General features: G+C 34.1%; 2 protein-coding genes across 2 annotated transcripts; both read left to right on the top strand.

The window, feature by feature from the left end:
- The first annotated feature begins 106 nt into the window (after nucleotides 1–106).
- On the top strand, nucleotides 107–2,260 carry LOC106178372 (uncharacterized). Its single transcript, XM_087015141.1, has 3 exons — nucleotides 107–145; nucleotides 751–1,320; nucleotides 2,114–2,260. Exons 2-3 carry the CDS (start codon nucleotides 1,225–1,227, stop codon nucleotides 2,258–2,260), a joined length of 243 nt encoding a protein of 80 aa, XP_086871267.1. The 5' UTR covers nucleotides 107–145; nucleotides 751–1,224.
- Nucleotides 2,261–5,404: 3,144 nt separating this feature from the next.
- Nucleotides 5,405–21,759, top strand: LOC106178357 (uncharacterized). Its single transcript, XM_087015884.1, has 24 exons — nucleotides 5,405–5,562; nucleotides 5,852–5,938; nucleotides 6,177–6,271; nucleotides 6,563–6,658; nucleotides 6,905–7,003; nucleotides 7,418–7,681; nucleotides 8,694–8,823; nucleotides 9,900–10,119; nucleotides 10,342–10,564; nucleotides 10,721–10,759; nucleotides 10,994–11,092; nucleotides 12,961–13,227; nucleotides 13,560–13,677; nucleotides 13,877–14,081; nucleotides 14,526–14,778; nucleotides 15,385–15,471; nucleotides 16,522–16,673; nucleotides 18,921–19,122; nucleotides 19,392–19,511; nucleotides 19,939–20,099; nucleotides 20,477–20,581; nucleotides 20,836–20,953; nucleotides 21,144–21,240; nucleotides 21,414–21,759. Exons 1-24 carry the CDS (start codon nucleotides 5,441–5,443, stop codon nucleotides 21,544–21,546), a joined length of 3,492 nt encoding a protein of 1,163 aa, XP_086872010.1. The 5' UTR covers nucleotides 5,405–5,440; the 3' UTR covers nucleotides 21,547–21,759.
- Nucleotides 21,760–23,039: the final 1,280 nt, after the last annotated feature.

Here is a 23,039-nt window from a genome sequence, read left to right as displayed (position 1 = left end):
GAATTCACTATGATAAAACTGAAAGTTGGTGAAGTTAACTTTTGTAAGTGTAACATGCACCTAAAACTGATTTATTTATTTATTTATTTTTAGGAGAAACTTGAAGTGCATTCAAAAACCTGTGACAGCTGAGGCCACATAAGAGGTGAAAATTGGCTGTAATCTTTTTGGTCAAAGTGTTTGAAATTTTCTCATTAAAAAAAAAACTTCAAAAAGTTATAAGTAAATTACAAAATTGATAAATTGAACATCTGATCAAATTCACTTCTTGAATAAATTAAGACAAACATTAAAGGGATAACAGCACTTCGTATGAGATCTATATTTCAAAATAAATACATTGTAAGCAACTTATAGAAATATAATATATCCTATGTTACCACCAAGATGACAGTTATAGCAATAAATCTGAAATATGTGCTTGCCATCTGACTAAGTGACCTCCATAGGTGGCTATACTCTGTAATAATCTCTTAAGAGATAATTACAAAAAAAACAACCTTTTTAGAAAAAAAAAAAAACCAGGGACTAACTTTGAATGCAGAAATGGATTTATTAACCATTGGTAAGTATGGGAAAATTGCTGTTTACCCCAGGAAATTTCATTTTTTGGCCAAAATGAACAGTTGTTATCCCTTTTAAAGTCAAAGACTTTTGAATGTAGGGAAAGGAAGGCTGTAAAAATACCCATATTTCCAAGTATACCTTTTACTCAACCTTTCTATTCTGTTCTTATCTTTTCTATTTCAGATTCAATATGGACAAAAAGAATGGCCAAAAAAGCAGCAGCAAGACGTCTGCTTATCAATGAGAAAATTAATGTTATGTATCTTTTGGACGAGTAATCAAAGACTTGATATCTTATAAAATAGTGCAAGGAGATAATTTTTCTCAATACAGGTTTTCTTTGGAGGGCAGTGAAAATCACGTGAAATAACTGTTGATAAGAAAAGCAAACTGTAAAGGGAAAGAAGAACCCATAGAATCTGGAAAAAACATCATACAAACAATTGTGATAAGGAAAAGATTTAGTATATAAGAAAGATCTGCTGCTGAGTACCTGCTTTTGACAAAAAAAAAGAGTGAAGAAACGACTTGCATTGTACTTGTGCAGAAAGATCTGCTTTTGACAGGGGGAAAACAGTCCGCAGTCTTGCATCATTATAGTTAGTGAGGACACCACAGTTATTTTGATTTCCCTGGAGTGGAACAAGACGAGCCAAGATGAGCACAAGCCAGTATTTCAAGCTGCTCAGTGCTGGGCTATTGTCTATGTTTGCTGGGGCTCAAATAGTACACAGTTATTACAAACCACTGGAGGTAGGCAGAAAAGAGTATATAACATATAAACAGTATATACCCTTCAATTCCATGACAATGTGTTAGGTGTGAAAGTGTCCCTTAACTTACCGTTGTACAAGTTGCTTCAATCCAACTCAGCAGGAATTTTATCTTAGTGCAATGTAATCAGTAAATTGTTTGTCAAGTCTCTTCGACCAGCAAGGGGGTAATTAACTATTGTGCGTGCTCAGTTAAAGGCTTTAGGAAACTCTTTCACTTGAGGAGGCGTGTCAGACAATTAAGCTGATTACACTGATTGCACTTTAGGGAGAGTCCCTTGCAGAGTTGGCTCAAACCAGCTTGTATGATGGGTTTACCTGAACGCTGTCTAAGGCTGTATTCCCAGAGCTTTTAGATCGATCTATCCCCGCGGGAGTCTCACTAGATTACTGTCAGATAATCCGGCTTAAATGTCCGTCCCGTCTACTACAAGCTGTAAGGGGGTAATTAACTTTCGTGTCCGCTTGGCTGACAGCTATTTAGCGTGAACCCCCCAGGGAGTTAGGTTGATCTAAATTAGATTGATCTAATCTCTGGAAATGGAGTCTAAGAAACTGTTGCTGGGGGAGGTGCACTCTGAAGTGTATCTAAAGAAGAAGTGATTTAGAAATTTTTAATGGTAACAAGTAATCAAAAAGAAAACAATTTGGAAAACTGAAGTAGTTAAAAAAAGTGAATAGGAGGTGCTTATTTTAGTTAATGCAAAATATTAATGTGTCATGTTTATTTATGTCTTGTGCTCTTTGTTTTATGTAACAACTTTTATTTTCAGAATTTTGAGGAGCATGTTGAAGCAGCAAAGAAGGAACTGCTTGCCAAACATGAAAAAATGAAAGAGAAAAAGGAAAAAGAACTGGTATCCACAGATGGTGAAAGAACAGACAGTAACAAGACAGCAGTGTTGAATGACAGTTGCTGATTTATATTTAAAGATGTTTTGGTTAAATAGTAAGAAAAAAAGACCAAATTTACATACTTTTCTGTTTGTCTTTTTATTAAGACAGTGATGCATGAACCCAATGGTGAATAAAACTATTTGAAAGCTTCAACCACTGTTGTGGCATTTCAGAAAATGACTATTTAAAGTGATAATAACTCTTCATTTCGGCCAAAAAATGAATTTTCCCGGAGTAAACAACAATTTTCCCATACTAACCAATGGTTAATGAATCCATTTTTACATTCAAAGTTAGTCCCTGTTTTTTTTCTAAAAAGTTTGTTTTTTGGTTAAAATCTCTTAAGAGATTTTAACAGAGTATAGCCATCAATGGAGGTCACATGGTCTGAAGACAAGTTCAGATATCAGAAAAAATAGCTATAACTGCCGTTTTTGTGGTAAAACAGAATATATTATATTTCTATGAGTTATTCACAAGGTTTTTATTGTGAAATATAGATCTCATACGAAGAGTTATTATCCCTTTAAGGTAGCTATGGGTAACTAACTGTAAAGGCTGTCATTTATTATCTCAGGTGCATCAGTTACCTTTGGTTACCATCAGTTAAATGACCACAAACCAGATAGTGGTCATTTTCAGTTAGAAGTGATCTTGATTTGATTATTTGTTTATGAAATATTGCAAGAGACAGGTTTTGATGAAGGGTTTGTATGAATTGCTGACATATATTAATAGATCAGTCAGAATTGTCCTTTTATGTGTTAGTGTAATATACATAAGTTTCTTTAAGAATTGTTTTTTTTTAGTGTTACTGGATTGAGTTTGAATTAATAAACTTGGGTGTTTCTTTGAAATTAATTCAAGAAAAGATGTTTCAAAGAGTAAATTTGACTCTGACAGGTTTGATTACATGTTGACTGATGAGTTTTGCATGGACTAAAGTCACATTTTAAATCATTTCACTTGTATTGATACGTTAAAAAGTGTTTTTAAATAAAATTCTTGTTCACTTTTAGACTTGAATTTTGTCTATGTCAGTGGATGTATATTGTATTAACTCAAGCACCAAGTACAAAATGTAACTTGTTCTATCTGTGAAATGTTTGCAAATGAATCAGGAAGCACAATTTTAGAAAAAAAATGCTGGTGAGCCATACAGTAAGTCGTGTCAATAAATGTAACAAGGAAGTGGCTATAGATGTGCAGATAAACTAACTGTTACTCCATGCTTTCTCATCATTTCAGGAGATCTAAACAAAAACTATAAAAATGTTTTTGCAAATCTATTGCTACCTGTACAAAAATGTTTTAGTGGATATGAAAGGATCTTCTGTAAACTGCTCCTGATTGAAAAGTTGTCTTCATTTAAGTTGGGACCCTGAGTTTGTGGCATTGGTAATCAAAAGATTTCTTTTAAAGAATCAAAACATGGTGAAAAAGGATGCCAAAGTTCCAGAGAACTGTTTTAACTTGGAACTATGTAAATGTGATAAAAGAAGGGTTATGTTTTGATGGGTAATTATATCTTGTTTCAAGCTCTACTTGTTCAAAGTTGGAATTTCTACCAAAAATGAAAATGTGTACTAGAATGTGTTCCACCATCCAATAAAAATATACTGGCCATAGGGACTTTTTTAGAGTACTTAAAAACTTTGAGGTCTCAAGGGTAATAGAAATCAAATGGGATAGTGATAATATTTTTCTTCACATTTCATGACGTGACATGATAATGAGGGTAATGCAGACATGAAAGTGATTTAGGACAAAGATCTAAAAGAATTTCCAATTTAGGTCTCAAATGTCAACCTGAAACTAAACAGATTAGATTGAATAAAAATCTTTCTTGATAGTCTTCAAGAGCCATTTATCAGTTAAACTGAGTATGAAACGGACTGAAAGAGCCTTTCCAAAAATATCTGAGCGATCAGAAAACATTTTTACCTGTCCTTAGTGAGGGAGGAAATGTCAAATGAATAAGTCATTTGCAAAAGCCTACTTAGATGGCACTTTTAATGGTCATTCAGTGAGGAAGACCTTTAACAATCACCTCTTTGATTCCTGTATCACTCTTCCTGGTTGGAGATTTGATTTATTTGGGTATTTCAGTTACATAGGGTCAATTTTGATAAATATATATTTGCTCTGGCAAATCAAGAATTTTGCTGGGAGAGAGAGCTACTTTTTTTGCCATGCTTCATGTGCAACTCCTTAACAGTAGTTTTTACCATAGCATATAGGGCAAAGAGATGGAAAATGGCTTGCTTATGTATCATTTCTGTATTCATTTCAATACCATAATGTTTAGGCTATAGGAATGGAAATTTGCTTTTTGTCTTTTTTTTTAAGAGAGAAGGGGAAGAAGCTGGTACCTGCAAAGCTAGGGGAGCTAGTGCATGCTCTCTGTGTACTTTTGTAAATCCACCAGTAGTTTGCACTGGATAGGTGAATTATGTAACTACATGCGACAAAAAAAAGTTAGGCAACATCATTATTTTGAATGATTATAAAAGAACCACTTAAGTTGAGGTTAATATTTTAACAAATATTGATAGATAATACACTGACCATTCATTTGCCTTTGTAATTTTGCCAGGAAAGGAATTCTGTGAAAAATACAGCAACATTAATGAATGTGGGGTAAAATTTCATTTTCACAAGTCATGCGAATGGAGTTCCAAAGTTTGAGCAAGTCTTGACAATAAACAGTGGACTCTTCATGTGATACTGATGTTGACTCAAGACTGTAGCCTACATACTGTGCATCTGAAATAAAGATTTTTACTGTAACAGTTTATTGTCAAGATCTGCTCAAATTTGATCAAACTCCATTTCCATGATTTGTGAAAAATGAAATTTTGATGAAGTGTATTTAATGAATGATTGAACAATTAATTCAACAGCAGCACACCTGAGGGGTGTGTATCTCAGTATTCAAAGAATACATAACCAGGTGGAATTTCATGTGCCAGGAGCATTTTTGCGTCTATAATGGTTAACTTGGTTATACATGTATTTTGTTGAAATAAAATTTCATGAAAAACATATTTTAAACAACAGACTAAAGAATTTTTTCCCTTTCTTATCTTAAGATTGTTATTTGAACTTAAATATTTCCTGCTTGATGTTGATTGGTCTGCATGTGTTTACCTAACATTTGGGAGTAGCTTGGATTAAAAGGGAGAGTATTTAAGGGGTCTCCTATGATCCAGAAAATTGTATCCGAGTATGTGATGGCTTATCATACTCTCATGCTCTGTTCCTTGCAAGTAATTGTAACAGTTTATATATTTGCCAATTTTGCTTCAACATCTTTGGGATACAGGTGAGTCATTCTGCATAAAAAATTGCTTTAATTTTGTTAAGTTTTATTTTTTATGTTGGCCTTTGTTGCATGTTCAAGTTTTCACTGCAAAATGAAGAGGTTCTTTGAGGATATGTCCTGAACCTTGAATAAAAATTTTTAATCTTTTTCTTCAAATATGAGGTTTTGGGGAATTGATATCAATTTAATATGAGTTTTGACTATCGAGTTATTATTGCTGATATAGAAACCATTATCCCTATGTCCCAGACTGTTGCATCAGTGAGTTAGACTTTTTATTCAATTTTAGTGGTTATGTCTGCTACTACTCTGCAACAGCTGAAAGATATGTCACCTATTATAGAACCTCTAAGTGCGGAACTTGGGGATGGTCAAGGTTGGTGAATTTCCCTAGGTTCAGTCATCAAAAGTCACCAAGAATACATGTAAATGCAGTACACTGTTTTAGAATTTAAAAGACTTGTTACCTAACAACTTAAAGTCATTTTACTGCATGCTTGTCGTTGATTCCCATATATCTTAATTTTCATTGCTTTCTTCGAGATGAAAATTGCAATGATTGTCATGCGTTTACCAGATAATGCATAATTTTTTCTTTGAATTCTGTTGGATAGGTGTCAAAGAAGTGGGTCCTATAGTGTCCCGTACACGTACCGCCAGAGCCGTTGCTGTGCAGGTTGGACTAGTAGAAATGGAGCCTGTGTGGTCCGTAAGTATATGTACAATAATACAGCCAAGATGTACATTTTGTTTTATATTACAAGGTATACAGGGGGACCTAGTCACTATTTCAACTCTAAGATTAGAGGAGTTGGATATATATATGTCTATATTGTATATATGCCATTTGAGTTTTCAGGCAAAATGAAAACCAGTATAAATAGGTTTCTTATATCAACAATTCTTCTTAAAAATGATAAATGATTTTAAGAATGATGTTTGAAAAATTCTTTCAATTGTTGGTCAGCTATGAAATGTTATTTTATTATTTACTTTTCAGCTATTTGCAGTTCTGGTTGTCTGAATGGTGGAACATGCATAAGACCAAACACTTGTCACTGCCCAGCTACACATTATGGTTCCTACTGTCAATTAAGTATGTGTACTTCACATTGATTAATATAGATTTCTGTGACTATTCTTTAGAAGTAGTCCAGATGAAATTTGCGGAAAAAAGACAGAATTGCTAATTTAATTGCTTCTTGTAGAGTTTTGGAGTTCTGAATTAATTCTATTACTTTAAGAGAATTATATTTTTTTTAAAAATTAATCATTTGATATGGTAATTCAAATAATTACTTATCAAACTGCTTTCATGATAAAAACTATCTCATATATGTAGGTCAGTGTTCCTGGAAGTTCCCCTGTTACCCTGGTACTTGCAGTTCTGGTACTAACTGTAGGTGTACACCTGGATTTGGAGGAGAGCACTGTGGAAGTAGTAAGTCATTTGTTTTAGCTTCCCAGGATGTTGCTGCTTTGTTTGTTTTTAACCCATAATCAGTTATGTAAAGCCAACAGGGAAAATATTTAAAGAAAGTCCTTGCCAAACTTAATCCTTAAAAATGAGTGATCCACCCATTTCAGAATTTTTTTATTCTCTTTTTGATACAGTAAAACTTGATATCAATAATCACCAAATTTAAATGCACTGGTATATTGGTTGCAATTCTAACATTTTATCACATTTTAAGTTCTAATTAAGATTTGGGAATGAAACCACTTTTTATTTTAGAATAAAAAAATTATATATTTAAATCAGTGAAGGTTTATATATTGACTGAAAAATGTATAATAATTTTTAATGTCCACACTATTTGCATTTACATTTCATTTGTATATATTTGTTTATTAGTTGTCAGTGCTTCACAGAGCCCAACCATAATGTCTTGTAAGGCAACTATGAGTGATCGGACAGGTAGCAGAGATCACTTAGAGGCAGTTGCCAGCTGTCCTTCTAAAACAACAGTTTATGTGAAGAAACAGGATTGGAACCATGTGAGAGTAGAGTGGTCAAGTAGATATAAGCTGACCACAGCACCAACTCGCCCTTCTTACATTAAAAGCTTTATGCTTGGTATTGTGGGAGGAAGTGCTCACTTAAGATGGTATAGTCAAGGTAAGTGGAAGTTAAAGTCCTGGCAATTTTAGAAATGTAAATATTGACAGTTTAACCAATGAAGCTGTATGTGAGTGTTAATACAAACTAAATATTTGTCAAGTGAAATGCTTGTTTGATTTTTTAAAATTAAAGTTGCCTTCAGGCTAGTGATAGTTACCTTCAGGCTAGTGATGTTGCAATGAGGAAGAGCTCTTGGTTTGGGACTTGTCATATCATTTTTACTATCTGACAAATGAGCATGTTTTGTAAGTCACTGTTTAAGTGTTGCTAAATGTAGACTAAGAAGTAAACTGAATGCAACATTTTTGTTTGTATGTTGATAAGCTACTTAATTGGTCCCTTTTTTTTTCTCCTTGAATATGCAGTGGCAGATTTAGGAAGTGTAAGGGGGGGGGGGGTCCTAGAAAGGTAATATTGACGATAAAAGCCTTAAGTTGCCTATGCTCATTAATAGTGACGAGAAATATAAATGCATGCACATACAGCATTTTATTTCTTTTGACGTTTTTTTGTTTTAAATTGGCACAAAGGTAGATACATTATTGAATAATTAATGATAAACCCTAACAAAACTCTTAAAATACATCTTGTTTAGCTTTTCATAGCTAATATTTTAAACTGCCAGTCTGCTTCTACTTTTCCCTCTAATTCATCTTGAGTAATATATGCTCTGACCAAGGAATTAATTAGGTTAGAGATCAATGCAATGTGCATGCTGCTTCTTGTGGTGCTGCCAAAATAAACAATATATCCCAGTACTGCATCAGATTTTTAAAACATTTTGATCCTTATGTTTACAAAAACTGATACGTAGTTTACAAAAAATAAATAACCTTTATTCTTTAATTAGCTGTGATTCATGTGCATGTTGTTTGTACATTGATTTCAAGAATGCTATCTTATGTTTCATGAATAAAACTGATGAATTTGGTTACACTAGCATCCCATATTCAACTCTAAGATCATTTGCCAAATGGCAAAACATTACTTGACTGAAATTATTTTACAGATGGAAGATACCTTTTTTCTCAGACTCTTCCTTGTGGAAATGGTGATAGGGAAAGTAATCCTAACCAAGACGTCTCCAGTTGCAGAGTAGAATACAATTTTCCTAGACATACCATAAAACATGAAGACAGGTAATTCTTGCAAGTTTTAATGTCATAATTATGTTGTTTACTGATCTTCATTGTGAAAAAATTGTTTACATAGTGATTTACTTTAAGGGATAATGACTCTTGGTTTCGACCAAAAAATGAATTTTCCTGGAGTAAACAACATTTTCCCATACTTACCAATGGTGAATGAATCCATTTTTACATTCAAAGTTAGTCCCTGTTTTTTTTTCTAAAAAGTATAGCCATCTTTGGAGGTCACGTGGTCTAAAGACAAGCTCAATTATCAGAATAATAGCTATAACTGCCGTTTTTGTGGTAAAACAGAATATATTATATTTCTATGAGTTATTCACAATGTTTTTATTGTAAAATATAGATCTCATACAAAGAGTTATTATCCATTTAATTATAGTTAATAGCATTCAGAAAGTTAAAGATTATAAACAACAGCACAAGAGACATTAAGGTTCTAATAAAGGTATGGGTGAAATGTATGAAGTTTTGAAGATAAAGAAATACATAAAGTTGAAGCTGATGTTTCAAATGAGGAGGGAATCTGTTCCACACTATTTGAAAAGGGCCTGTGTGAATAAATTGCATGTGACTGTGTTTTGTTGTGAATTAAGTAGACTGTTTAAGAGAAGTTCATTGTAAAATTGTGACTTCAGGCCTATCCAACTACCAGACTGCACCAAATGATCCTGAATTCACCGGTAGATTGGACCACACTATACCATTATCAAGGTGTGCATCAGTGCGTTCTTCGAAGTATCAGATGCGACACCGCTTTTGCCTAGTATGCAATGTGATAGTAATGATTTTCAGAGGGGTTGGAAAGTAGTGCATCTCATCTCAAAATTTGCTCCGGTGTATGATACTGTGAAATGCTTACTGACGCACACCTTGGAAACAGGAAGTGTGGTCTGATCTATTGGTAAATTCGGGATTATTCAGTGCCGAGTTTGGTAGTTGGGTAGGCCTGGACTTGACTATGCATATTCTTGGTTAACTCGGGGGGGGGGGGGGGGGGGGGGATACTGTTTATGTGCATCATTTTTTATTTCTCATTTTTATTTCTCATTTATTTATTGTCATAGGTTGGAAGTTGGCATATCAAGCAGGAATGGAGGCTACAAGGTGGCATTGAATACAGATACTAGCTCAGTTACGAACCATGTGATCAAAGGAAAAGAAACAACCAGAAATTTCACCTACATTTTCGACTTTGAGGAACCAAAGCATATTTGCCGTGACCTGAGAAAATGTGCTGAAAAAGACTCTGCCTTAATGACTTATGTGGCAAAAAATGGAACACAGGTAAAAATAAAATATCATATTTACATATTTGGGATCTTTAAGAAGATTTGACGAAATAAGGTGATTCATGCATACCTTTTTTCTTGAAATATTTACCCTTTTCACATGCATGGCATTAAACTTTAGCGAAAATTTTAGTTTTCATTGAAAATGATACATGTGCAAGACCAATTATGAAAAAGATAGAAGGGATAACCAGTTGTTTTTGGTTCTCTATGACAGCCTCAGCTAGAGATCCAGTGGGCTAACTGGGTAGATGTGACATCTGGTATTGAGAAGTACGTCTACACCATCATCCGTGGTACCATACAAAGTGGTTCACCTGTACATACCAACGAATGGAGAAGTGGGAATCCATGGCCGATATACATCGTGAATACAGGAACTTATGCTGTTCTTCTGAAAGTTGTGGATAGAGCTGGAAATGAAGCAACTGCATCTAAAGGTGAACATTATGGTACATCCTACATGTAGTTGTGATGTATTCAAAAGTAATAATATAAAAAAGAAATAAAGATAGAAGTAATAATTTATTTTTAAACTATTTTAAATACTTTTAAGGGTATAAATATTTTGACAATGTGTGTCATTTATTTTTCAGAGATCAATGTTGATGAGCACCTCCCTACTGTTAGTCCAAGTAAGTGTCACCCAAACAATATATCCAATGACACCTCAAGTGTCAGTGATACTATTTCATGCCTATTTCATGCCTGGGAATAAATATTTTAAAGGAAATTTACTGTTTATTTTTGATGGAGTTCTGTCAGAACTGTACTGTTGGAATGTTCACAAGTTGTTATTTGTGCCAAATTTAAAATGAAGTATGTCATTAGTGTTTCAAAAAAAAATTTTTTTTTCTTATGATATTCAGATTTTTGTCGCAGTCGAAACTGTTACCCAGGATTCTGTGTCCCTGACACTGGAAAATGTATCTGCACAGCTGGATTTAGTGGGGATAACTGTAATACAAGTAAGATTTTTCTTTGTTTTTAGACACAGAAAATTTCAAGTGCCCATTCATTTGTATCCTTTGGCTTGCACAGCACAAAACGATCTGGAATCTTTTTAAGCCACTTTCTAAGCTTATGCCAATTTATCAATTTTTATATGAATATATATAAGTATAAATAATTTGTCACATGTTTTGAAATTTTTCAATTACAAACTCATTTTTCTTAAGAATACTCCTAGCGTGCAAATTGTGTTGTTTCAATATTAATACAACGTTTAACTTCAACGTTGACAAGACGTTGGATTAACATTGGATTTAAAAATTGGATCAATGTCATATAACAATATTGTATCAACCCCAGTTGTTAGACAATATTCTTGGATCAAAAGACATTAAAGGTGCATACACCTGTACGAACTGAGCATCGGTGGAGCGTGGATTCCCAGTTACATGTGTAAACCACTTATACTAGGTTTCTTATACGACTCAAATAAATTCGACATGCCAACTGAAAAGATCACTCGATCAGCCATAAAAGAGCTTGAGACTGCTCCTTTCTTTAAATTTTTGGTCAGAAATTTAACCTACTTTCGTGACCTACATGTACTTTTCTGCCCCATTGACATACAGCTTAGAATGCCAGCAAAAAAATCTGTTCAAACATCATTTTCGGGTAAAATTAAACAATGCCTTTTGGCAATTCTCTTAGTTATATACTACTTGAAACTATATGCTGGCATTTGGTCATTTTTTTATGACAAAAATTGACTTTGTATGCATCTTTAAAATGACCTGAAAATTTTTTTAATATAATGTAGACTGTTAAACACATTTCTAAGTGCCTGTTTTGTCTCATTTTTAACGCGTTTAGCTCTTTCACATGTTACACGCTTTTAGCCTGAATGTGTTTAGCATGCAGCATGCGGCTAAATATATGTGTATATGTACGACCTTCAACAATTTAGCTTTATATATACATGTATAAGAAAGTCACACTAAGAATAGCTGGTTATGTCTATTTATTATCTATAACAGGTTACCCTGACCTATCAACATCATAAACAATCAATCACATTTACAGCCGAACTTAATCATCCTTGACTGAGCTGACCTTATGAGGGAATTTATTAAAATGTATTTCTGAAAAACAAGTTGGGGAAATTTGCTTATTCACTATAGAAACCACACAACTATCACTTTTACTAATAAAAGCACTATTTTTAATATTTTGATAAAGTTTGTTACAGCACTGATGTTATTTTATCTTTTCGGGAAGTAATGAACAATAGAACATCAGGATGATGGTGGAGTATTCAGTATAATAGTTTATTTAAGCTTTCATTAACTTCTAGTTATTTCGGTAACAATAGTCCAAAGATTCTACAACTTGCAGTGCACAAGTTTGGCCAGCACTGTTGTGAATTTGTTTTAATGTAAAACAAGCCTGAGGTGGACTATGCAGCACTGTCATAAATGTCAAGAGGCTAGAATTAATTATCACCCTTGGCAACATATACCATGAAGCTGTCGTAAATTCATTTTAATACATTATTTCATATATAGGCTTTAAATAAACAATGTGTCATGTTTTTAATAATTAATAATACTGACCCTACATCGACTCAATAATATTTCAAATTACGATTCATGTCTTGCATCAAGATGACCAAATTATAACATTGAATCAAGGTCACATTATGTAGGCATTTTGATGTGGCTGGATCAACATTGATTCTACATTGGCCCAACCTGTTTTCAACATTAATCCAATGTCACTATGCCTGCTGGGCTGATGCTTTGTGTCTTTATTTGAATATCCATTTTACATATTAGTCAATTAAAATTCTGAACATCATGATTTTGCTGTGTAATTTCTTTAATTTTAGTCAGTGGAGATATCCAGGATCCTACCATCAAGACAATACAGATTATGCTGAGTGCAAATGACAGCCTTCCCTTTATGTATGAGAATGCAGCAGTAGAATCAAACATCATCAACATGTTCACCAATAGGCTTGATTTGGCATATTTGAAGTTGTCGTGGGAGGCTGAGTACAGAATGATAGGGGATTTGCCATCTAGACCACCATCTGTATCAGACTTCAGGATAGGACTTGTTTCATCTAAGGCTGAACTAGAAATTGAGTCAGATGGTAGGATTTTCAGCTCAAAGTTAAAAAGAAAGCTATTATACATTCATACATAAATTATTATAACATTTGGTTGAGCCCAATAATATTTTTACATTTGTAGGCTCTCTACATTCTAAGAAAGCATAGAATACAATGTTATAGATAAAAGAAATACTCCATATAAATTGATGATGATCGATTATGATGACAAAAGTAGCATAACAGGTGTATTTTGACAAATGGCAGCAAAAATAAACATTGTATAATTTTTAAATATTGCAATCTGAATCATAGTTTTCACAATTCAAAATTTTAAAGATATTATTTCTCAATTTATTTAATGCTGATACCAGGTGGCATCACAAAGAAAGAGGCTACCCTGGACTGTCTTAAAGCTGACACCTCTTTGGAGTCCTTTGTATCCTGCAGCCAAACCCACAGACTGTCTGGTTCTAGAAAAGACCGGGACAAGTAAGGCATAGTTATTGATATGGATTTTTTTCAATTAATCATGAAATTCTTTTTCTTTAAAGTGCAGCATTAGTGGATTTAAGTGATATTTAAAACAAGAATTGAAGTTAGGAGAAATATATTTGCTTTCTAGACACTAGTCCCCCCCCCCCCCCCCCCCCAAAAAAAAAAAAAAAAAATTGACTTGTCAATTTTTCAGACTAAAAATTGTCCTCAAAGCTGAAAATGGTGGCCACAAGATTATTTCTGGGCAAAACATTAAATACCTAGGAAAAACAGTTCAGCACCAAATCAACATCCACTATGATACAGAGGCTCCGTATTATAACTGTGCTGCTGGCTCTGGGAAATGTGAAGATGAAGAATTGAAAGTAGCAATTGGACAACAAATAAGTGTTAATAAGGTCAGTTGCACTTGAAAGGATGGTATATACTTGGGGATTGATCTTGCCCTCACTGCTTTTATTTCCCCCCTTTTTTGCCCTCAAGTTTTTTGATCAATGAAACATTTATGGCTTGCCTATGTCATCTAAAGAACATTCAACGTCACTGGTTACAAAAAGAAATCCATTTTTGATATCACACATGATCGAAGGCTTGTAGTGGGGAAAAAAAGGTGCAGAATCTTGGACAGAAAAAGAAATGATTTGGATTTGAAAGCTGCAATGTTTTTTTATGTTTGAATAACTTAAGGTGAAGTTGACAAATAAATGTAAATGGGAAAAAAACATTATGAAAAATTTCTCATTTTCTTTAGCCAGTTCAAACTATATTTTATAAGTATTTGTTGAAAATTGTATATACTGGCAATACTTTGATCCTTTTCATGCATTTTGTTTCATTTTCAGAAAGAAATACTTTTGACCTTATCATGGGGTGATAACTGGAAGGATGCATTGTCTGGTATTGCAAATTTCCACTACTTCATATACAGCTACCTCGGTACCAAGAAGATAGGATTGGAGGATGCTCCTCTTGCAAATGGCTCTTGGACAGCTGGAGAAAGATTTCCAACATATGATGTGAAAAGTGATAAAGCTGCATTTACAGTTGTGCTCCAAGTGCTGGATAAGGCTGGGAATAATATTAGAGTGAGACGTGGTAAATGTCTGAAACTCAAACATTGTAGGATATTCAAACTGCATATTTTGATTCACCCAGTTGTAGTTTTCACAAATAACAAATGGAAAAAATTATATGGTATGCGCACCTGCATTTCATCTAGCTATCTGCCCACTGCCTACTCCCTCCCACAGCTGCCTCCGATGTACCAAACCCTCCAACCCCCCCTGTAATCAACTAATATTTAAAATGATTATTTCTGCATTTATCATAATATGACTTTTTTTCTTTTCTTCTCTATAACAAATATATATTTATTATATAATTGGTTACATTTAAAAGTCATCTTAGGAAGAGCACATAATGCTTCTAGAGATTTGCCATCTCCACATATGCAATCTATTTATAATTCTCATAAACTAATAATTGTGTTTTTACAAAAAAGCTATATACTTCCATAGATTTCCTCCTGTAATTGAAGTTATTGTCACTGTAGTCATGTGACAGGCGTAATGATGATAATGTTTGTTGGTTCAAACAAATTGGTTACAAAAGGTAGGAATTAATATTTGACAGGCTAATATTTTATGTTGATTTCTTCTTTCAATTTATCAGATATAATGAGTGTACTTTTCATCTTTTAAGATATTGATTTGACCAGTCCGAGAGTGGCAGCTTTGCTTGGAAATGCACCAAGTGATGGTGGAGGGGATCAAAGTGGACTTCTAACATGTATGTCACTTTTTTCTACAGTACAGTATTTAATGGGCATATCCAAAGACATTTTCTGACAGTCTTCCAAATTATCTTTTTTGATTCATCCTCCATTTTTGAAAAAAAAAATAAATTAATTAAAATAAAAAACAGATGCTGGTCAGTGTAAACTAGAAAAAACTGACCCTCTGGAAGACCCAGAAGACAGCTCCCATCCACCCCTGGTATTTATAGACCCAGACATGCTATCTGCATATCTACAGTGTGTAAGTGTCTGTCTGTTTGTCTGTCTACATTATTAGTACCACCAGCGTGTATGCTGGCGGTACTCATGGCCAGTCTCGTACGGCTCTGCGGGCTTCGCCGGCTCTGTTGGCTCTGCAGGGTATCGGGGATACAAGTTACCTTTACTGCTTCTTTAAAGCCATATGTGGGGATTCCAAATATGCCCTGAGATTTGATTTTCGACCTTTATTTCAAGGTCAAACGGACCAAAATTTTCTAAAAATGGGAATTTTCTGCTAAAAAAATATTTGTTTGTACCAATTTTCAGAAACTACACAGACCTAAGCTCTCATATTATGGTGTGGGGTTACAATCAGGGACTCCTGTCATCTTTAGGAGTTTGGGGTCAATCCATGCATTTTCATGGGAGAAGCAGCCATTATAGATACCGAACTAAAAACTCTCTCTAATTCTGGAATCGTAAATGCCAGACCATTTATTTTTGACAATGTGTAGAACTTACTGGAGGTGGTGTCCACTTTTTGTTTTCGATACAGTTTAGGCGTTGCGCTATATAAAAAGTACAATGCAATATTCAATGATGAAATAAAATGTGAATTACTCCAAAATTAGCAGAGATAGGACCATAGTTACTATTGAACTTGAATTTCTTGCAAACACCTGCAAACTTAATATTACTGCAATTTTGTTTGTAGCTACATGTAGAAACTTTTCATTTTGCTGAGGGTTGTTAGTTAGGTCTACATGTTTATATTTCTATATTTGTTTTTTTAATGGTTTTCATTTTATAGGTTTAATTTAAACCTGACTTATATATTTTAGTGCCAATCTTCTTCATCATCCTGGCTGTAGCTGTGGTTGCTTTGGGAGCCGTGGCAGTTGTGCGGCGGAGACGTGGTCATCCTTGGTTATGGAAAGACGAAAAGTTGAAATTCTGGAGACCAAAAAACAGGCGAGGAAATGCAACTGCAGGTGTAAGTGTACTTTACTTATATATTAAGTAGACTGCTAGTAGAATATCAAGCAACAGTACAGAACATAGGTATTTTAATGAGACAAAAAAATAAAGAACAAATCCATTAAAACTGCCTCCTATTCAGTTTATTTTGTTAATGCCACGCCTCTAAAATTTTCCCATGAAGGGTATACATGTCATTAAATCAAAAGGTTTGTTAAGTAATATAACACCATTATGATGTGCTGCAATAACTACAGGGGGGATAGAAATCTTTGAAATAACGATGCAATCCACAATCGTCTTTATTCTTGTAACTCATGTAATTGAAACATTTTTAACAAGCCAACTTTTAAATAATTTACGACTTATTAGTACTTTCATATATTTTTACGGGAGTAGCGGCCATTAGATGCTGAAACTGAAAACTCTCTCTAATTCTGGAACCGTTAATGCTAGAGACCTCTTGTTTTTTGCATTTTGTAGAGCTTGTCAAGTGCAACACTGATGGTGGTGTCTGTTTTTTGTTTTTTCGATATATTAGGCATTGCACTATATCAAAAAGTTCAAAATCAAATGTTCAGTGGTGAAAATAAAATCCGAAATACTCCAAAATTAGCAGAGATGTGCCCATAGTTACTATTGAACTTGAATAGGAAGCCATATACTAGGAATCTTACTGTGACCTTGAAATTGACCTTTGACCTTCTTTTCATGATGAACTACACTTTGCAATTTTTTTACCTTTATATCTCCAAAACTGGCTTAGATAGGCCCATAGTTACTATTGAACTTGAATGGGAAGTCATATACTGACAATCTTACTATTATCCTGAAATTGACCTTTGACCTTATTTTCACCATGAACTAAACTTTCCAGCCCTTATATCTCTAAAACTGGTAGAGATACGCCCATAGCTACTGTTGAACTTCAGAAGGAAGTCATATACTGGCAATCTTACTAGCTGTGACCTTGAAATTGACCTTTGACCTACTTTTAACCATGACCTAAACTTTCCAGCCCTTATATCTCTAAAACTGGTAGAGATACGCCCATAGCTACTGTTGAACTTCAGAAGGAAGTCATATACTGGCAATCTTACTAGCTGTGACCTTGAAATTGACCTTTGACCTACTTTTAACCATGAACTGAACTTTGCAAATTTTCTCTCCCTAATATCTCGAAACCTGGCAGAGAGACACCCATAGTTACTATTGAACTTAAATTTGAAGTCATATACTGGCAATCTTACTGTGACCTTGAAATTGACCTTCGGCCTTCCTTTTACGACAAATTGTACTTTGCATGTTTTCTGGCCTTTATATCTTCAATATTGGCAAAGAAATGCCCATAGATACTATTGAACCTGAATAGGAAGTCATAAACTGTGACCTTGAAATTGACCTTTGATCTACTTTTTTATCATGAACTGAACTTTGCATATTTTCTTGCCACTCATATCTTCAAAACTAGCAGAGATATGCCCATTGTTGCCCCTAGTTTTTTTCTTTTGTCAGCATATATGCAACACTGATAATACATTTCCAGGAAAACCAACAGGCCTATTGTCTAGAAAATCACAGGAGTGATCAATGTTAGGAAAATGCAGGTCAATTGGAAAAAACACATCATTGGACCATTTTTACGTTATGTTTTATTGCATTTTTTGCATATTTTGAGAACTCTTGTTTGTTGCATTTTAAAGAGCTTGTCAAGCACAACCCTGGTGGTGGTGTTCCTTTTTTTTTTTTTTTGGTTTTCCATACGAATGCCTTACTCCAGCTGGTGGTACAATATCCGGAGGCGGTATCGCCTCTCTGATCCTCTAGTTATTATTATTGTTAAAAGTCTGAAGGTCTGCATGCATGTAAAACTGGGAGATCATGCATTAAAATGCTAGGGGGCTTTGATTCATATATTAAAATATTACTGTGATTTAGCTCACATAATTTTGCTCTTAGCCCAACACACTCCAGTTTGAATGCCAATAGTAAATGTTGAATATATAAAGAATATTCCAGATATTTTACACTTTGGTAAAGTTCATATATGATATACAGCTAAAAATGAAACTGTTTTGCTTAATTTTTTATGCTCGAGCATGTCTTCATAGCAAAAATTCTACATGTTCATGTACATGTACTAGTAATTGATTTGTACATGTATTGATATTTCATTCTGCCAGTACATAACCTCGATCCACTTCAGTGGTGAATTAAGTGTAGTAAACTTCTCATTTGTTATAAAGACTTTTATACATTATAGTACAATAACTACACATATGATGAAGATCAAGACCAGGGCATTTACTATGAGAGTGAGGCATACGGCAGAAGTGTGGAAATTTCCAGCAGCCATATTGTTCTGGGAGACACACTCTGCAATGGACATTTTGCCATAATTAGGCATGCTGAGTGGACTCCTGATAGACAGAATTCTATGGCAGTTATTGCAAAAGTATTGAAAGGTAAAATTTATCTTTAGACTACTGTCTTTGTGATAATCATATAATATGAGGAAGCTGACATTCACAGTTGGCCAATTTGCTTTATGTATTTGTAAAAAAATCATTACTGTATATTTATTGTAACATAAAATGTCAGTTATACTTCATTATACAATGACATTTAGAATCCTATGATGATTATATGTGAAATGAAAGCCAAACAGTTTTCTAAACCTTGGTTGTAATTTTATTTAAAAAACATGCTCTTCTGTTAATCCCAAACTTTTCAGATGCCAAGAGCAAGGCAGACAGGCAGTTGATGTTGGATAAGATAGAGTTCATTGGAAATGTTCCTCATCATGAGAATGTTCTGGCCATGCTCGGAAAGGTGACCGATGACCTTCAGACTGGTAAGAATGACCAGTGCCTTGTCCAGTCTTACTTATTTTGGAATCAGTTGTAAAATCAGCACTAGTACAGTCAATATCAGAATATTTTCCTACACATTTGTAACAAAGTAGCAGATAAAGTGCCATTTGTGGAAAAGGCAAGTATTTGATCCAAATTTACCCATCTGATTCTCAAAGAAAATAATATCTACTAGTATGCAATGAAAAGGAGCTTCATTTATTTCCACTTTGATCAATTTCTGCTTCTGCATCAATACAGGCATTTCCAATATAGCTTTTTGTATAAAAACATGGAATTTTTATTAGATACCTATGACTATATGTTTTTCATTGTATGCATTCTCAGTATAAAATTTTTACAAGAAAGAGGGATAATTTTCTTTGAGGTGAAATACCATATTGCAGTGGCAATCAATATTTGTTACAGGCCCATACATGGTCATGGAGTATTGCAGAAATGGTTCACTGCGTGACTGGTTGCTGGCCCAGAAGGCAAAGGGAGGCGAACTGAGCGCTGACACTGCTGATCGTATGACAGAGTATGCTGTACAAATAGCAGCAGGGATGGAACATCTGAGTAATAACCTGGTAAATAATTATGTCACAAATTTTATGTCAACTTCATGACCACGATTAGTCTTATTCAATGACTTTCTCAGGATCCAATTTTTAGACTGAAAGTTGAAAACTTTTAAAACTTACAAATCTTGATAATAACAGTGTTTCCAGTCTCTCCCCGATATTTGGGGGGGGCACAGTTTCTTGTAGATATCATTATTTTTCATAAGAAAAGTAGTAGAGGATTTACCTGACATCAGTGAATTTTATATCCAAGGCAATCATGTGACTTGTCCTTGTTTACTACAGTCACTGTTATGTGTACATTATGTTCTTTTTCAGTCCTGAATTTATTTTACCAAGCTTGATATTATATTCTTGCACTTTCGTACTTTTTCTCTTTCAAGATTGTCCACAAGAGGCTGATGTCCAAGAATGTCCTCCTTAATGGTAAAATGGTTGCCAAGGTGATGGGATTTGGTCCAGAGGAAAAAGATGCAGCCAAAAACAAGGTATTTTGCTTTCTAACAAGTGTAGCAACGAGAAAGTATGCGCTATAAAAATGGCTTGATATTTTTCTTACAAAGATGCAGCCAAAAGTAAGGTATTTTGTTTTTTAACAGAAGTGTGAGATAATAAAAATTGAGCAAACTAATTATGTAATTGATATTTTTCATAGAAAGATTTTTGCAGTCTGTGAGATATTGATATAGAAATTATTTTAATAAAAGATAGTACATGAGACATTGTATTTCTATATCATCAGAGTCGTTTACCCACCAAATGGATGGCCTTGGAAATTCTGCAGGATCCTCAGCTGTATTATACTACTGCCTCTGATGTCTGGGCCTTTGGTATCACTTTATGGGAGATATACAGCCTGGGTGAGTCTACTGCAAAAAATTGTCTGTATCTAAATATTTAAATTTCATGCTTCCTAGCTTTCTGATATATTTTAATAACTATTTAAAAACAGTAAAACATCCGTCTGCAAAGTCGTTTTCAACCCAACAGACTTTCACATCTAACACACTGTTAACACAAACAATAACCAGATTGTGCTTGATTTTTTAGGTGATCTTCCTTATCCTACTGGACACAAGGACAAACTGATAACCTTGCTGGAGAGTGGAACCCGCCCTGACAAGCCTGTAGAATGCCCAGATGATATGTAAGTGTGTTTGACCAGTTGAGCCTCCAGTCGTTCAAATTGCGTTAGTTGTGATTTTGATAAGTGTGAATGCATATAATACATTTCTTAGCTCACAGATTAAGGGAATGACAATATTGCTTTAAGTCCAGAGATCAAAACTTTCCTGCTATTCATCAATTTATACATTGCAGCTACAACCAAGTGATGCTGAAATGCATGTACCATGATCCAAGCAAGCGTCCATCATTCCAACAGATCAAGAACCAGTTGAATGATTTCTTCCACCCTCCCCCAGATGATAGTGGCATGTACTATGGTTTATAAGGATAGCTGTGAACATGTGTCTTCCATTGGAGATGGAATTAAGAACTGATTATTCTTTGGAGATTGAAATAAGGACTGATTACTGGACACTGATAAAAGGATTTTATTTGCAGTCTTTAGAAGACTCAAAGTAGCTGCCTTTGCTGCTTAAAATGTATTTACATACAATATATATTATCCTCACCTTTTCATGCAGAAAATGTACCTGTAATATTATCCCCCCCCCATGCTCTTGAACAGTGATAATAGAAATCAGTGGTCTGCCTCGTAAGACATATTGCATATACCCATAACTTGCATGCTGTATGGAAACTATACATATTCTGGATGGAAAATTACCAATAACTGCCACTGCAATTTGGTCTTAAGCTTATGTGTTTTGTAATTATACAACACTTCGTTTGGTTGATTGTCAATTACTGTTACTTGATACTAGAAATGCAGCAGTAAAATATGTAATATTTTAAATGAAGAATGTGATATTGCACCCAAATAGGTAATTCTACTGGTATATATATAATGAAAACAAATTTAAAATGTGTATTAGTGTATTGGAGGCAAAACGACAGGTGTTATATCAAGTTATAACCTGATTGAAAGTATATATATATATATATATATATATATATATATATATATATATATATATATATATATATATATATATATATTAGGTTTTAAAGCTTTGTTAGACACAATTTTGATAAGTTAATTGATGGTACCTAGCATCTTGTGTCAAATGTTTTGATTATACAAATATATAATAATCTGTAATCTATTATTCACATTTTGATGAACTCATTACAGTAATTATATCTCATAGATAAAATTTGAAATTATTACAATTAAGACCATTTACCTGTTTGCAGTAAAGTGCTTCAGCAATTTGTTTGTTTGTTTAATTTTTTCAATTGTTTTATTTTTACTACCACAACTACCTCGTGCTTTTCAGCCAGTGACTGAAATTACATTAATACAAAAACACATTGTCACATCCACAGGTCGAACAGTTATTTTTGTAAAGAGATACAAAAAGCAAAGGTATTCATCAGCTTGGTAGAGATAAACAGCAGGAGCATATCCAAAATTATTTGAAAGGGGGACCTGTAACAACCAGCGCAAACAGTTCCCTTTGATATAGCTTAGAACTATGGTTTAGCTAATCAAAATTCTAATTTTAAGAGGGGAATATTGGTGTGATATATTTTTCAGAAACTGAATTTTTCAGGGACCCCCCTCTAAGGCTTCATTCACATGGAAAGTCTATTTTCTAAAAATCTGTTTTCTATTTGCGGTATATCTTGTGATCACGGTCTATGCTCTGAATATCCTGTGGCGAAATTACTGGCTGCGCGAGCCAGTTACTTCCAAAGCTGTAATTAATTCTCGGCTGTGCTCGGCATGCGCAGAAGGAAGTGATCATGATCCGATGGCAAGCGATGCGGCAACAGAGGATGAGATTTTATAGAATGCGAGCACAGTCGAGAATTAAT

Source organism: Lingula anatina, chromosome 6 (genome assembly GCF_051362555.1).
Source record: "Lingula anatina isolate TDL-2025a chromosome 6, LinAna3.0, whole genome shotgun sequence".
NCBI classification, from domain to species: Eukaryota; Metazoa; Brachiopoda; class Lingulata; order Lingulida; family Lingulidae; genus Lingula; species Lingula anatina.
This window is presented reverse-complemented; position numbering and strand designations above follow the sequence as displayed.

Coding starts and splice junctions, on each gene's coding strand:
- LOC106178372 (XM_087015141.1), top strand. CDS start 1,225: ATGAGCACAAGCCAGTATTTCAAGCTGCTCAGTGCTGGGCTATTGTCT. Junction 1,321..2,113: donor GTTATTACAAACCACTGGAG/GTAGGCAGAAAA, acceptor TTTTATTTTCAG/AATTTTGAGGAGCATGTTGA.
- LOC106178357 (XM_087015884.1), top strand. CDS start 5,441: ATGATCCAGAAAATTGTATCCGAGTATGTGATGGCTTATCATACTCTC. Junction 6,659..6,904: donor TGGTTCCTACTGTCAATTAA/GTATGTGTACTT, acceptor TCATATATGTAG/GTCAGTGTTCCTGGAAGTTC. Junction 19,123..19,391: donor TATTGCAAAAGTATTGAAAG/GTAAAATTTATC, acceptor CAAACTTTTCAG/ATGCCAAGAGCAAGGCAGAC.